This window comes from Gnatocerus cornutus, chromosome 2 (assembly GCF_029298725.1).
Source record: "Gnatocerus cornutus isolate USDA-ARS CGAHR chromosome 2, icGnaCorn1.1, whole genome shotgun sequence".
Taxonomy (NCBI): domain Eukaryota; kingdom Metazoa; phylum Arthropoda; class Insecta; order Coleoptera; family Tenebrionidae; genus Gnatocerus; species Gnatocerus cornutus.
In genome coordinates, this window is record NC_142234.1 from 9,505,901 (window position 1) to 9,523,019 (window position 17,119).

The window sequence follows — 17,119 nt, forward strand, 5'->3', positions numbered from 1 at the left end:
AGCAGGATTTTTCAGGGTATTAATAAGATAATGAGCAATTAAATTTGATAAACGCGTTTTTTTTGTGGTTAATTGGTGTATTATCGGAAATTATGTGATTCTTTTCAGACAAATTTACTAACATGCTTGTCATCTGTCAGAAACCGTAGGAATGTGATATGAATTTTATTTATGATTGTATACAGCACTGGTAGTAGGAATGTAATTGTGATTAATTTTGACATGTTTAGAATTTAAAATTAATTTGTTCTCTTCAATGTTTTCTCATCGACTTCACAGTAAAACAAACAATTTCTATATTTATTGTATTAATCTGTAAAATCTGATTTTTCACCAAAATCCCACTGAATCACACTTCAAACTATTTTTTACTTCTCTTGGCGTGTTTCCAACATGCCGAACAAAAATTTCCCAAATCTCATTTTCCAGCATTTAGGATCATATCTTTTAATTAGAAGGGTAAAGCACGTCTCTCTTAAATTCATGAGGGCGGGTGTAAAATCGCGTAAATACAGCTAATAGCAATTGGCACGACGCCTAACAGCCCATCAAGTTGTCCAACTCTTATTTTTTAATTTCACCCCGAAACCTGAACTATAAACAACCCCTAAAAATTAAAAAACGTGCTGTAATATCCGGGACGTCGAGTTTCTCTCATACTGTCCCCGAGTTTTTGTTCATTTATTATAGACCGTAGCAACCCTTTGACGAGGGTCGCTTCTAACACCGCTTCTATTCACTATTTGCTCGTAAAAACAGAAAATCGTTACGGTTATCACAGGACGTAGTCTGTTGATGGGTCCTTCAGCTAAAATTTATTTTCATGAGAGCTCTTGAGCTGTTGTAGTTACAAGGGTGGGTTTTTGTGGAACGTCGCTGGATTAAGTAGAGGGAGGTGAAAAATCTGACGGCTTGAGGAAGTTTCCGAGCGACCTGTCTAGATAAAGAAAAACGGTACTAATGGGGGTGAAAAAATACAGCAGAAGGGAGTATTGTTTATGGATCACGCCACCTCCGAAAGAGGTTTGTGTCTTCAACCAGCAGTTCAATTTCCGTCTGAGACAATCTCTCATTAAGCGTTCGCTCAAAAAACGCCTTAATAACGCGATAAATAATTTTGACGTTTGTTTATTAACTTATTAATAGCTCGCATTAAAAATAATGCAGGCTGTCATCGTAAATATAAATTTAATGCCTTGCCGTTTTTTCTTGGAGAATATCAGATTATGCCACATAACATCAGTGTAATGTGAAACATCTGATTATTAAAACGAATGTTCTTAAGCTGCCATACAATAAATAAGTAAAGTTGATTAAGTGCTTTTCCTGCTTCAGTGGGCAAAAAATCCCATCAAACTCGACGCAAAAAGCTTAATCTCTCTTTTTGTGGCGCTTTCATTGTGTTCTTTTGTATCACAGTGCATGCAAGCTCGAAACAAAAAATCGCGTTTTCTCATAATCGAAATTGAATCGGAGGGTGGTACCACGCCTTAATATGCATATCGTTTACTCCGTAAAACCACCCTCGACTTTTGTACGTAAGTTTGTGGATGGTCGTTTTATTGACCCTCGTACGCCCATATTAACGTTTTTATTGTTCGCTTTTATTACGGATAGTGAACTCGCAGAATTGAGGGTTGATTGCCAGGGGGTGAGAGAGGACACCTCGTGCTTTAATTAAAATTTCTGGTTATTGCAATATTCAGTGTATAGCGGCGATTAAGAGATCGGGGTTGCACATTTGTGATAATTTGCCTGTTGCCGGGGATCGTTTTATGGGTGGTAAACGATCGAACTCTCGTAATTCGGATGTGGTCGTTGTGAGAAGAACTGAAAACGTCCCTTGTGGAATCCCATTATTGTTCGGGCGAAAATTTGATGAATTGGGAGGCGAAAAGGTGCGTGATGTGGGATTAGAAACATTAGAGAAGAGAGAACAAAGGACGGAGTATTAAGCGGGAATTTTCAGGTTTTGCTGTCTTAAATTCAGCTTGAACGCGTAGGGAGATGTCAGAGGAATATTGTTGAAATGTGAACATGACGTAAGTACTCTGGCAGTTGAATTCCCATTGGGAACAGTCGCTTGAAAGGAGTTATCTTATTCCTAATTTTGTTTTGAAAGTATCTTTCAAATCTCTTTCCCAATAACCAGACTGTTGCTCATTCGTTCGTCGGACATATTTTTTAGTGTGCTAACTGAAAGTGATACATTTTTGTTAATTTGCCACTCAATGTAATACGTAATTCAAATCTTTCCATTGATTTGCGATTCAATCATGAGCAATGACCATAATAATGGACAACAAGTCCATAATGGCGCCCGTTCGGTCATAACACAATTTTCGTATAATAATCAAATCCCGCATTATTGCAATCGAACCGCCTATAAAACGTCCAGTTTCGACCAGACATCTATATTCTGCTAGAATTAGTAATTGGCGTGACTGTTGGACCAGATATCTCTAATAGCGCTAATACCAGTTTTACCAAAGAGGGAGGGAATTGTAAGTGTCCCCTCAATGTCACCCTACGGACATGTAAGCTTTATTTGCTTCTAGCACTAATATTATCCCAAGGGATGAAGGGCGTTTTATCTAATATACCAGTCCTAATGCCAAAGCTATAAATAATTTCGACCGATATGCACGGGATGACTGGTGACGTGAATGGTTTCACTGATATAATTGCTGTGGGTAAATCGCCCTTGCGGTAATGCCAATGTTGGGGTTACAAGATTAGAAGAGGTCGCTATAAATCAAAAAGGGGGCAAAAAATCTGGAAAAAATGCATTGATACCATGATTAAATGTGCACTTTGTATTGACAGCTTAAAAATTCCTGTTGACGCTTTTCCCGCTGTCGCAGTAAAAATATGGCCACAATTCAATTTTAAATTCCTGCTTCGGGATAAACGTGTGCTTTCTATTTGGTAGTTGTGGTTTCCGTAACTGTTCAGATTGTGCTTGAATAAAAATATTTCTTCTCTCAAAGTCGATAACTTTTTTCATACAAAATAAACGATCAGGATCGAAACTCGTATTCAGAAAATTTCACGTCGACTGTTTGAAAATAATGAATATTGAAGTGTTAACCAAACAAAATTGCTAGTTTGATGGATCACAGGAAGAAAAACATTTTCCCATTAAAATCACTGACGGTACCGCCCGATTTTAATTTCAGTTCTCACATTCACACTTTTTTTTCCATATTTTTTCCTATTAAGTGCTGTTATGTAAACACAATAGTCTCCACCTTTGTTTCAGCTGTAAAAGTGGGAAGAGATGCAAATATTTGATTTGTTTCTAATGGCTTCCATTACGTCCGTTTGCCTGCATCAACAATTTCTAGAATGCCTCCGTTTTCCTTCCGCCGCCATTATTATATTCTTCCGGTTCTCTAAATAAAATTTTTAGCTTTTCAGGTGTTTTCAATAGCTGACCGTGGTGGGTCCAATCCAATTTAAGTAAGGTCACAATCGTCCAATTGTCGAAGTTCGACAAAGCTAAAATGCGCCATTTCCGAATTCAAACGACGACTTCACTTGGAAGCAAACACAATTAAGAGAAACTAAAAGCAGGCGTAATTGATATTTTAATGGATTTATCGAGTTTTGCTGCGGCCGAAAGATGTTGAAAGCTCTGAAGTGCTCACAAACATACTCCTCCGTGTGTATTCTCGAGTCAATTTGTCAAATGGGCATCATTAGCATAATCGCAAACATACGACGTATTCAGAAGCTCGACAGTCAATATTTGTGAGCGGCTACCAGTCGCTTCGTTCGACTAACAACACGCCCAAAAAATATTCTTTACTTACTGAATTTATTGCCACTTTGAATAATAAACATTTTGGTTTTATTGCTGACAATCCCTTGTGAAGCCAACGACTTTAATGTGGCGAGCACATATGAAGATGTGCGTCGTTAAACAGACGAGAAAAATCAGAGGTTTTTATGGGGAAGAGAAAAGGCGAGAAATGTACGCGTAGGTGCAGCAGGGACATTCTGATTTTTCAGGTTTATCCAAAGGAAATAAATACAAATGATGTATTGTACGTGACCATCCGATTGTTGCTGGTTAAGACAAGTGCTCGTTAAGCATTCAAGAGTGTTTTTTCATGGCATGAGAGGTAGTTAGCAATGATGACGATCCACGGTTTTGACACTTGGCAAACAACTCAATAAAGCTACAAAAAATCTACTACTAATTTTAACATGCCAGATGGTCAAGAACATTGCTGTACCAGTAATTATGTAATTGGTACTTCAAACTGCTGCTTCATATTTGCACTAGATGTCAAGACTTTTGTCGGTTCTAAACAAGCATTTCTCAAAATCTTATTGTCATTTAAACACGAAAGCTACTCATGTATGTTGGCACGGTCCTCCTATATGTATTAAGCTTTAATAACTAGGAACTGACATTTATAATTGTTGTGCAGGAATTTTGAACATCTGCGTTATATAGTTTTAATAACTGGTGCACAAGATTTATAAGAAATAGAGCAGGAATTTTAAAGACTGCTGAATTCAAATTAAACGAGTAAAATAACAAAACGGGAGCACTTTATCATTTCTGTTTATTGTGCGCTTCATTCGAAATTTCCAGCAGGAATTCAGCTGCGTTCTCAATGTTCCATAGACTCCCATTTGAAGGAAAATACACAAATATGACAACCAAAGTGAATCTAGCAAAAAACTTGATATATCCCTCAATTCCTGCCGTCTCATAAGAGTATTCCTGCTGTTTCTCGCTTCCATTTCCTCTTTTCTTCGTATTACATTTATTATCCATCTCCAGAAATTGTTTACGCCTCATTTTTAATAAAATTCACAAAGCGTAACATACATCATCTTACAAACATCGGACTGTGGCGGATCTCCTTGAATTAAAAGTTTAAATTTTGAATGTAGATAAACGTCAGTCGACGGCGGCGACGGGGCGGGATCTTCCAACCGCAGAAATGAATAGTAATTCCACGCCAAATGGAAAGATGAATGCGAAATGAAAGTAATAAAAAACCGTTTCCGAGTTGCAATTTTCTCCGCATAAATCCTCCGAAGATAGAATGGAAAATATACACAGCGAATAATTAAACTTGTCGATGCACTCGCCGGATTTACGTAATTATGCAGCCATTTTCAAGCTTTTATTGCTTCGATTGTGTCGGGTTTTTCAGGGGTGTACCGCAAAAACGAGGACAGCGAGGATATTAATAGGACATGCACGGCAATCAATAGCCGGATTTTACGTGATTCAATTAAGGACCGGGCTGTGTTGCTAAATCACGACTTTATGAACTGTTGTAGCTTTGTCTCGGTTTAGCAATTTGTGTGCCCGTTATATGGAGATAAATTTTATTGTATCACGGAAATCGCATTAGTGCATCGAGCGCTCTAATTAATTTACTAGGTTATAATATACACCGCCATGTTTCAAGATGGCGCAACTTCCACCTGTGGCAGAAATGACGAACTACCCCTTAAGGGTTCACTTTATAAAACTTGAACCGACCACTAGTTGCGTCTTGAATTTTCACATTCTTGTTAAATTTCGTCTGTGGCCCTCCAGGTATCGATCGAGCAAAGGGCGAGCCCTTATCACTTTTTTACTATCGACGGAATTCTACTAGAGCAAAACAGATAACGAACTTCCTACACGAAATCGCTTTTTGAAAAGCTTCCGATTTTTCGGCGAAAGCTCGAAATTTACGAGCGCAATTTGTGTAGCGATTAAGTCTATTGAATTATGATAATAAGCACCGACCGTTCTCAATCATGTTTATTTATAAAGCGACAGCGCCATTAAACTTGTCCGGGGGAAATAACGACTTGTGAGTGCAGTCGGTAGCTAGAAAATAGCAGAATTTATTCCAATAGGTTTGTGATTTACTACAGCGAGCGTTGGCGATGAACTCATGAAAAAAGGCGTCATCTTAATGAAAGCAGATACTTTATCTACAGGGTTGATGAAGCACGTTTTGATTAAAAATTTCCATCACTGGATGTTGTAATTACAGCTTCGTGGCGCATTACGTCAAAGCTTTTCAGGAGCAGGATTCCGTGTTTTTCAACATTGGCTGATGGAAGAATTGAGCTGTATTTCGATGGAAGTATTAATTTCACATTAATAACTGTTCGGTAGGAATTTGTTGCGAGATAGATGAGGAAAAAAGAACGAATTATTTGTCGCAGACGACAAAGGCAAAATAAGTGCCGACTTCTTTAACTTTTTTAATTCCTTACAGAAAATAAGCCTCATTTCAGACAAAATATGAAAAAACTAGATTTTAATCAGTGAGGGCTGAATTCTGTCGGGCTTTCGTCAATAAATCTTCCCGGAGTTGGATCCATACCCGGAGCAAAAACCGCCTTGTTTATAAACCCGGACTTTTCCGGAGATCGCGCCAGAACCCGATGTTTTTGACCCTGCATCAATTCATTCCTGCCGCTATATTCTTTTATTTACGAGTTAAATTTGAATAATGGCGCGTGCAACAAAGCCATGAACATAAAACCACCTCGGCGCCGAGGGAAACTTTCAATTTCGTTGAGTGGCGAAACATCTCGAGTGTTCCATTTTTATTTGATCACTAACCGATCATTTTTCTCTTTGGCGATGATAATCTGACTTCTCGATTAGACGGTACCATATTGTCGCTATCATAAAAGCGATCGATGTTTGGTCAGTCGGACGTTGATGGATGTAGGGTGTTGATGCGCCCATCGACATGGACGGCGGTCGTGCCAGCAGACAATGGTCTGGACGCCAGCAGGACGTAAATCATTTATTATGATGCACAGTGCACGAACCCATAGATGTGTACATTTACGCGACCATGCTGGATTTCCTCAATAAATTTTATTATTGTCTGTGGTGTCTTCCACATCGTTTGATTTGTGGCAGGGTGGACGTGGGGCGACATGCGATGTCACGATCGCGACATGCTAGGGTTGTTTTGGATATTGCTGAGAGGAAAACGTATTTCACGGAGAAAAATCCATTTTGACAGCAGGGACATAATTTTCAATTTCAATCGCTGGTGGTTGAACACAAAGGATGGGCCACAATTATTTTTTTGTAGCTGCTGCTTCAGCGGTTTATGCTCGAATTAACAAAGATAAAAAATCGGGAGTTGCAAAATCTGAAAAGATTTCTCCTCGCCCAGTTCCACGATAATAAAGACTTATTACCATTACTCGATAATTCCCAGGAGCTTTCCCGATGAAAAATGATCTCTCTATCTCACTGATTTACGTCCTTCGTAATTTTTTCAAAGATTAAGCACAATTAGATTTGTGCATTGCCTTGACTAAAAGCAGATTTCTCAACGCATTAATCAGAGAAATCACATTTCTACAAGCACAAAAACCTTAATTTTTATTTCCCAATAAAATATGTAAATATTTATACGCACTCCAACATCATAATTCATGTTGACTTTCAACAAGAAATTACTCGTCCCGTTTTCTCTTTGTGCCACGGCTTTTACCACTGAATAATGCGAATGCAGCACGCTGAGAATCATTAATTATTAGAAATAATTCGATAAATCGTCGTCGCTGTACATCTAGTATGGTAATTGGGGCGAGACTTGTCCCTATCCATTACTCTATTCCAGTGGCGACTCGTCGATGAAAATGTACCGTTTGGTAAAAATACGAGAGGCCGCAAGGTACAATTTAGCAAATTTTCGATCGACTGTATCGCTTTATGATCGGGTCGGTAGTTTTGCATATCTGAGGCTCGATTTACATTTTTTAAGGGGCTTTAGCGAGGAACTTTTGCTGGGAGGTTGTAAAATTCGGGGCCGATGGCACATGTTGATATGTAAATATTTCATTGCCAGAAACGTTTAGATCGTCGAAAAAATTTAGCTTTGATGGGCGGTGACAAAAAAAAACAGATCGGAATAGGTTTGATTGGTGTTTGATGATAGATAAAGAAATCCAGATTATCCGATATATAAAAAAACGCAGTTATTATTTTGTGGTGGCAACAAATGCTGAAGGTCTTTCCTTCGTCCTGTTCTGTGATAGCAAATTAACAGCTTTTTCAATTTAATAGTTCAAATTGATTTTTTATCTTGTCGATATTTAATTAGAAAAACTGGGCGTTTCTATTTTATTTTTTTAATCATGAACAACTTATCGGTTCCCCGATATCATTAAGTACCTGGCCAATTGGATCAATACAAATAAATTTGTAATCACCTGATTGGTTTGATATAATTGAAGATAAAATTAGGTGGTCCCGATTACGTTTTTATCGACCTATTTATTAAGCTCGCGCAGTCGTAAATAATTTTTAATTGGACGAATAATTTATTGTAAATAATTTGATTGGTTGATACAAATAAGACTTTTATTCATTTTCAGCCAATAACACGCTAATTGTAAGAAATAAAGAAGGGGGCAAGTTGTTTTTGATTGTGCGTTGTTCAAGTACAAAATAAAGTTCTAAAATTATAGCCAATTAATTTGAACGAGTTTGTTTTTAGTGCATAGCTAAAACTTAATTAAATCAGTACGCAAAAAACAGCCAACTATTGATCTACGAGGTTTTAAAACAATAATGTTAAATTGGGAAAAGCTTAATAAAAAAGCGAAAAGTTGGATAGAGCGGACAATTTTATTTTCTAAAACTGGCTTTACTTCTCATATTTCACAGGAAAAATTAATATAAATTTGTGTGTGGCACTTATTGTCAAGTCAACCATTTATTTTCAGCTGGTGCAGCATTTTAAGTCATTATTCAAGTTTGTTCACCAGGTCAAGGCTCGTAAAAATTCGTCATTTGCAAACGGCACGTTTCGTATTATACCAAGTGTTTGACGACGGGGTGAAACGCTGAATAAACAGAGGGTCACTAATTAACGTCTAAATTGCGACCGTTAAAGTCGCCCCTGTTGACATGGTCCATGATGTAAAAGATGACGGCTGGAGTAATGAGAATGCAGGAATTAATGAGAAATCTACCCAATTGAGATGTAAAAAGATGCAAAAATGTGTCGCGTTGATTGGTAATAATTTAAGGTTTTCTCTAAAAAGGTCTTTTTTTTCGTCACTTGTAATATTTTACCGAGTGTCTACGTCGTGCAATGGAAAATAGAGACCTTCGTTGATTGTGTCCATTAAACTCCCCCAATTTTAATAAAAACAGAAATATTATCCCGAGCCAGCGGCAGAGTTCTAAAGCGTTTCAAATATCTCTATTATATGAAAAAGAAGCGAGCGTACGTGTAAAGTGTGGAATAAAATTCGAGTTATACTCCATAAAGTCACCACGTTGTTAAAATTTTTAACGTGTAAGGACCGTAAAGATCAAACGATAGGGTTTCTGCTCCCGGCCATATGCTAATAATACCGAAAATTCTGACATAAAAGCCATCTGTTAATGCGTTTTTTTGTATGTCGAGTCAAGTTTTGTGAAATTCATAGGGCTCTTTGTTCGATCCGCCCATTTATGACGACACACGTGTCACATGTGCGCTTTTCAGACGTCTCCCATACGCATTTCAGGCGCCTAATTGTCTATTAGTCATTCCATATTCATGAGACCATATGATTAATCATACAATGTTACGCAAACAGACAAATTGATACAGCGAGATTGTTATCTAATGAAATATTTTAATTCCGGATTTTAGTGGTGATTAATGGGGTACACACTTTCCGAAACTAATCCTGGGACATCGATTTGATTATGGACAAATAATCTGCCAAATTTGCATACTGACAGGAAATATTGACAATAAGACCCCATAATTTTGACAGCATATAAATAAATTATAAATATTTTAGTTTATTATAAAATCATACACCAGAACTATCCATTACTGCATTTTTTAAATATTATTCATTTATTATTTCAATTTTCAAAATGTCAAATAAAATAAAGCTCCAATTCGTAGTCCTATACATACGTGTTGTTAGCAGACCTCTTTACAACTTTCATCAAATTTCCGCCAGTTTTCAATAAGATTAGATTAGGTACGTTTATTTTCAGTGGCTTGAATGTGAGCAAACCAGTTTCTAAGTTTTCAAAAAATATAAGCCTCCTTTGAGCGATTTTTGATATTGACAAACCTTAAAATGGACCTGAAAGCGTTCACTTTATGGAGCTTATGCAGTTCGTAAGTAGTGGTTTGAATGTGATCAGAATTTTCCCATGCATATGAACTTTACTTTGTGTCTTACTACATTTTCCATATTTGCATATTGCATTAAGTCTTTATTGAAATTACATTTCTCTTAAATTGAAGTAAATTCGAATTTCCAATTTTGCGTCGGCTCCAAAACGAAAACAATGTTTACTTTTCGGGAATTTCGATACAGTTCGCGTTGAAACGAAACACCGTTAACACCACTTTAAAACCCTCTAAAAAAACCGTTTAAATTTAAAATCGAACTATTAAGTCGAACTATCGGATTTTATAGACATCGTTAAAGTTTCGGTGGCGGTTGTGAGGGATTTATGAACTTGGATTAGACAAGGTTGCTAGGGATTTTTATTTTATTTCATGATTGGAATCCACCGGTCTTGTTTATATTGAGCGATCGAACGGCAGTCTCGAAGACTTTTTTCTTTTATCTCGTTAATTATATCTTGTAATTTATTGATGACCTTTACCGTCTCCGTTTTCATTTATGTCCGCGTTATCACCGGTTTGTAATAAATTGCAGCAACAGGCGTTAAGATTATAACGCTTAGCTCATTATGAGCCACCCTCTTTATTTTTAGATTTATAGCGCGTAGTTCTTAATTTGGACCATATTTTTTAAACTGGATCCACGGGTAATTTTAAACCGAGGAAATGCACTAAAAATGCGGAGCACAGTTCTCCCAGAGGTGCAATGACAATAATTGTAATATCCAATTTGCGCCAAAGCCATTACAGGTATTTAATTTAATTCGAATTTACATTTGGTCCCATTAGAGCGAATGTGGACTTTCGCTCCCATAGCGTGGTCGAAAAATGAACCCAGGGATTTCGAACTGAATCTATCTGAAATTATTTTATTTCCAACGTCATTAAAAATTCTAATTTAAACGCCTGTCTAATTTCTAGCGCATAAAATCCTAATTTTACACTTTTTACGATATAATAATTGTCAACAAAATTTATCGTATATCCTAAAACCCAAACCTGCGGGAATAACCTGTCATTTCTTTTCCGTGTTAATTTCCACAATTTACAGCTCTGTCAGAGGTGTGTCTAGCATTTCCGTCCGGTCGCGCCCTCAAGAGGAAGACTCTGTCAACACTTACCTGCAACCTGCAATGTTGCATTCCTGCTGACCGCTGATCCTGCGATGTTACGTGCAACGCACCAGTAGACTCCTGCGTCTTGCTCTTTTTTGCTGTTCATAGTGCGGAGGAAAAAGAGAGATCCTGCAGGTAGCAGGACACGATGCGATTTGTTATCAGTGGGGGATGTCCGGACGGGTTCGCCATCTTTAAACCATTCGATACTGGGTTCTGGGCGTCCTTCAGCTTTGCAGTTAAGGGTCACTGGTTCGTTTTTTGCTACAATTATGTCAGAGGGGTGCTCCGTTATACGCGGCGATCGGTACTGAGCTGGAAAAAAAAAGAAATAATTGAAATAAATACACAAAAATTAGAAATCAATAAATCGTTCAAGTGTTATCGACGTGGCTATTTTAAGCTTCAATTCCACTATTTAAACATTTGGAATTTATAACGTTTAAATTTTCAAATTGACGGTAATCTAACTGACAAGGTGTGCGATGGAGAAACAAAACGAAAGCTACAGCAGCAGGAAACTAAACTGGTTGCACCTTTATTATGTGTTTTCACTCTGGGAATCCCGCAGGAAAACGCGATAAAGATCTGTCACTTTGGCCATAAAGATTTGCTCGGAACGCCATAATTGTCCGATATCGCGTTGTTAACACATTGTTACATTCTCTTTATTTATAGTTCTGTTTATGCGCATACCGATCTCGAGATTTTCGCCGTAAGGAATGTCACAAATGCATAATTTAACGGTTTCCAATGGCGTCCGCGATTTTCGACTCTTCCAATTACAATTAAATGATAAGGTGCTCCCGTTGTGCGGTTTCCTGGCTCTGCATTTCGTGATTACTGAGATATTTCAATTTATTTCTGATTCGCTGGCATGACCCGTACTTCTTATTAACCCCTTTTAGTGCGCTGCGATATGCAATCACGGTAATGACATTTGAGACGTGAGCAATATCGAAAATTGCCACAGAAATTCTTTCCCTTTGTGGCGACGCCGGCGAACGAGAATCTGCCAAAGAGTGGAAACATCGCAAATCAAAACACAACGAAAGTGGCAGTGTCATGGCGTGACCGTGCAGGAATTAAAAATATGGAGTTTATGACACCGTAAACGGAGAGATTCTTAACGATTTTGTTAAAAATTCATGATGAACGGTGGCGGTTACGGTGCTTTTACGTTGAAATTAAATGTTTGAACTAGCGGAACGTTTTCATTATACTTTCATGATAAAAACAAACATGAATCAACGAGGATTCACACTTGAAAAATTGTGGTTTTTCATCACAACTTCAAGAAGCATTTTTCGGCCCTTCAAGCAGCAAACTTCGTAGAATTCAAATGTGGCTGTCAGAGAAGACAAACCGCCATAATTTGTCTACCGTCTCTTATTGCCATCAGAGTGCAGACTAAACGCTCATCAACCGAGACACGAATCTTTTCTTCCGAATTTATCGCCGTCGCAAAATCTATATTTACTCTTCTCAACAAACAATTCCTCACCATCAACAAAGTGCTCCCATAAATTCCCGGCCATACCATTCCAGCCATATGGGAGACCGGGACATTCCCTTCGTGAAAACAAACAAGTTAGGGTCAATTTACATTATTCCTAAGTGGCTTGCCTTGGGTGGCTATTGCATATAAAATGGTTATTAAAGAAGTATTTCGTGTAACATGAAGTCCGTGACTATGGCAGCTGTAAAGACCTTATTACTGCCGATAAGGCCTCTGTAATGAAAACGGGCTAATTATCGCTGTATGAAAATCGGAGGTAAGTTGGCACCAGTCGACGTCACAACAAGGTAACAAGTCCATTGACAATTCGATGAGTATCAGCTTCATGTCTTATCTATAATTGGAATCTCCGCGCTCGCGGCAGTGTCGAATTGTCGCTTGGACAAACAGTGTTTGTCGTAATTGTGGATCTGTGGGACTGTCTCATTTTAGCGAATGAAAAATGATGCTCTTCAGTGACTTCGCTCCATTTTCTGCCCAGCAATAGCAAGAATAACAATAAATTCCGCTCGTGAATTTGTTTTCGCACTCCCGTTATATTTAGAACCGTCGTCCTTTTGAAGTCTACACTAAAATAACATCGTTTCTACTAATGATGTCCGCAAATGGCCCATTATACAGTTTGCGCTCGTTTGTACAGGATTTATTCCGAAAAATCCGGCTTTCATCAGCCTCGTTCTTTTTCCATTTCCATCATGCGCTCAATCCGTTTCTTTCATTGCTTTGTCGAGAGTATCCATTAATCACTATAGCGACTCTGATAAAAAACGATTCAATTTGTTAATTCGTTGGATGAAAACTGATGACTATTTTCGCGGACGCGATTTAATTCAATGGTTGGCAGTCGTTTAGCAATAATTCTCCATGAAAGCGCGATAGCCATCTTAATTGAAGTCGTATATCATAGTTTGCGTTTTTTGGTAAAGGCTATGATTACAGGATCTGCCTTCTACCTCGACCAAACGTTATTTACACCTAATCAAGTAGGAGACTCATTAATCTTCATTGTTGGCGTTGACCAGACGCAGGGAACCCTGTAATTAAATAAACAGTAGAAACAATCAGTCGGAAGACCTTCCCTGAAATTAAGGATGTTCAGAGAATGTCTGGATAACGTCGAGTAATTGCTGCGGCGCGTTTTTCTAACAGTTAATCCCAATTATACCGGCGAAGTCGCAATTTCTGCTTAACTTTACCGGTTTCAGCTCAATTTATGTGGCGAAGTGGGGTACTGTTAGCATAAAAGAAGTCTAGTTCTAGGAAAATTTTACAGACTGGCTAAATGAAAAATTCAGAAGAACTTAATTTAAAAGGTCTGATACGAATGCAAATTGCTCGCTCTTGGAAGACTGCTAAAACTAAAGCAGCAGATGACAAAGACAAAAGCACCTTTAAAATAAAAACTCATCTAAATTGCAATATCGATATCAACCTCGATGTCTTCTCTTCCGTTTTTTTTTTTAGTATTGTATTCCTGAAATTTAGCAGTTACAAAATATCTCTCCATCAACTATGTTTATTGATCTAGTGGTTTGAATGTGCTCAAAATCAATCGAAAATTGTCTTCATCACTTAACAAAATTATCAAACCCAATCGATAACTTATCAATTGCGACTCATATTTCGTAATAAGCATCGACAAAACGCTTTATTGCTATTCAATAAAAGCTATCTTCTCTTTGTTCCATGAACAAAAGGGCCCATTCACTCGAATGCAATCACTGTGTGAGTCGGATAATTAATGGTATTCTAGATCACTCTGTATTATCCACCTTAAAAATTCTAAATGAAATAGCTGTCCGTAAAAAGCGTAGTCAAATAAAGAACGTCATTAAGAGTTATCAGATCGGTGCGCTTAATGCGCTCGTGACTATATCAATCACATGAATTAATAGGTTCGTAATTTCATGTAACAACATTTCATTCCGATTGAATTGTCTGTAAAAAGATGTATGCTTCCAAACGTAAATGTAAATTTCGTGGTAATCTTGTGTAATCTTATGTAAATTCATGTATTCCCACGTAATCTTACATAATTCTATTCTAATTCCCTCGATAATTCGTACCATTATTGTCACTTCGTTCGAAATAACGCAGAAAATTCCTCGCATTCGTGAAGTCGAGTACAGAGCCCTTGAAGTTGTTTTAACTGGAAATGATCCTCACTTGAATTTGTTTTTGTACAAAGGTTCGCTCTGCACACGATGACCCTCCAGAGCTTGTACAAACAATGACGATTCTACATTTCGCAAGCTCCAATCACCACATTTCCCTCTTTCAATAATAATGACAAGAAACTTCCAGCTTCATTTACCAGCTATTCATAGACAAATGTGTGTCGGATTCGAGCGATTAAAGGCCGTCTTGTTTACGACACAGAGAAATTGAATGATAAAACGTCCAAGTCAGCCACAAAGAAGCCATTGTTGCTTGTTATTTTATTAAAACGAGCGAGTGTTAAAGTGTGATAACTCTTTTCAACAGATCAGACACACTTTCCAGGAGCTGTTGAAGCAAAAGAGAAATTGCGTTGGAAATGAAATGTTATTTCTTTACGATGAAGACCTTCAATCGTTGTGTCATTTCTGGTTATAAATAGGGCCATTTCCGTCGTGTCATTGGCGGCTACAGCAAAGGGGCAAAACAGGTGTCGTACTATTTATCCGCGTCTTTGGATTGAAAGAATGGAAATGGAGGCAGCTAAAATTAACCACCAGGATTAGATTTTTTGAAAGGAATCAGATGACGAACGTTCACACACCCAGCTGTTGCTCTAAATCACTGTTTTGACTAACGTAAAAAATGATCGGAAAATACTCGACATTTTTCCGTGCGCTCTCGACAGTTTTCCCCACATTCTACGAAAATTGTTGATAGTACACTCGCCTGCTTGGAATTGTTCCTATACGCCTGTGGCTTCTTTTTTAAATAGACGAAGGGTGGAAGCATGCAAGTTTGAAATATGAAGGATGGAACAGCCGGCGCGTCATTCGCGTCTTCTGTCAGACGAACTGCGAAATGAAAAGGGTTCTACGAAATATCATTAAGATGATTGACACGAAACACATTAAACGATGCTTGGGATTGCATGTTGCCGCTGAGGCTCACGTCACGGAATAATTATTCATATTTATCGCTCTTTTGTCAGGACGTTTTCGGAGACGAAATAAGCTAGAGGTCGTTAGATGGCATCTGATACGACATGGGCGCTGGAGATGACGAACAAGAGGCGTCGTCTTTTGCTAGATAAAGCAATTCCGACGATGCGAAGCAATTTGCTGAGAAGAGCGGAATTAAAACGGTAATTGAACGGGAAAAGAGAAAAAGCGGGGAGGAACGCGATTAGAAAGTGGTGGCGGCGATAGCTGGCAAAAACTAGAAAAGTTCTCGCCGGGGAACTTGAGCACAATTGTTGCAAATCGATTTATCATTTTCCTTTGATTCTTTTCGTATTTAGTTTCATCTTACTATTTTTTTTCTTCCCCAGAGTGGGGAATTGGGAACAATAATTCTCTCCGCCGTAAATCGCTTGTTCAAAAGTGCCACCCACTAATTGCAGGTTTAACCCAATTTCCAGTATGTGGTTGGCCCTGCCAATTTTAAGAACGATCCACCGCTAGTTACTTAACCAAGCTTTACTTAAAGTTTATGTAGCAGTAAACGGTCATAAGAATCCATAACTCTCGGCAATATGAACGTTTCCAGACTCCTGCTGTTACGCATAACTTTGTTAAGAATCCGTAACGACCGCAAAGTCTTCATTTTCTCCATAAAAACCTCTTTTTCCTCCTCCGACCTCAACCCCGAACGCCTTCAAAGAACCGTCATTAGTTGTTAAAGACCTATTTCCGAAACAAGTTTCCGGTGCGGCGTGTTAAAAAAAGCACCGCGGTCGTAGTGCGGGTGTAAGAAATGTCAAGACGATGGAGTGTCTGTGTGTTAAAAGAGGGACGCGTCAACGACACCCACTTCTTCGATTGCGTTTTTTCTATTGATTTCCCGCCGTTTATACGCAAAGTGTTTATTAAACGACCTCCTTATGTGGATCTGGAAATCTAATTATAACCGTGAAGGGAGAAATCTGAATGGTTTGAGAAATCAACCGCCCATTCCTTTTACATATGTTATTTTCTAGCCTAAACAAACGGCGACACGCTCATACCTCCATTACAGACATCTGGGAAATGTGTTGGGGCAGAGGACTGAGTTTTACATTACTTTTACATCAAAGACCACACGCGGATGTTGATGATAATTAAAAGGAATCTCGGCTGACCCCATCAAAAGAGCCGAAGAAAAAAGAAAAAACGGTTATAGTGGGTCAGGAAGGACCTCTT

The 17,119-nt window shown here is 38.2% G+C and overlaps 1 protein-coding gene across 1 annotated transcript in view; it reads right to left on the minus strand.

Moving 5' to 3' along the window:
* The window catches only part of robo1 (roundabout guidance receptor 1), a 67,741-nt gene that overhangs the window by 14,940 nt on the left and 35,682 nt on the right, over positions 1–17,119 (minus strand). The window contains exon 2 of the mRNA XM_088031338.1: positions 11,270–11,578. Coding sequence (XP_087887464.1) covers positions 11,270–11,578 — 309 coding nt within the window. The remainder of the gene's footprint in view (positions 1–11,269; positions 11,579–17,119) is intronic.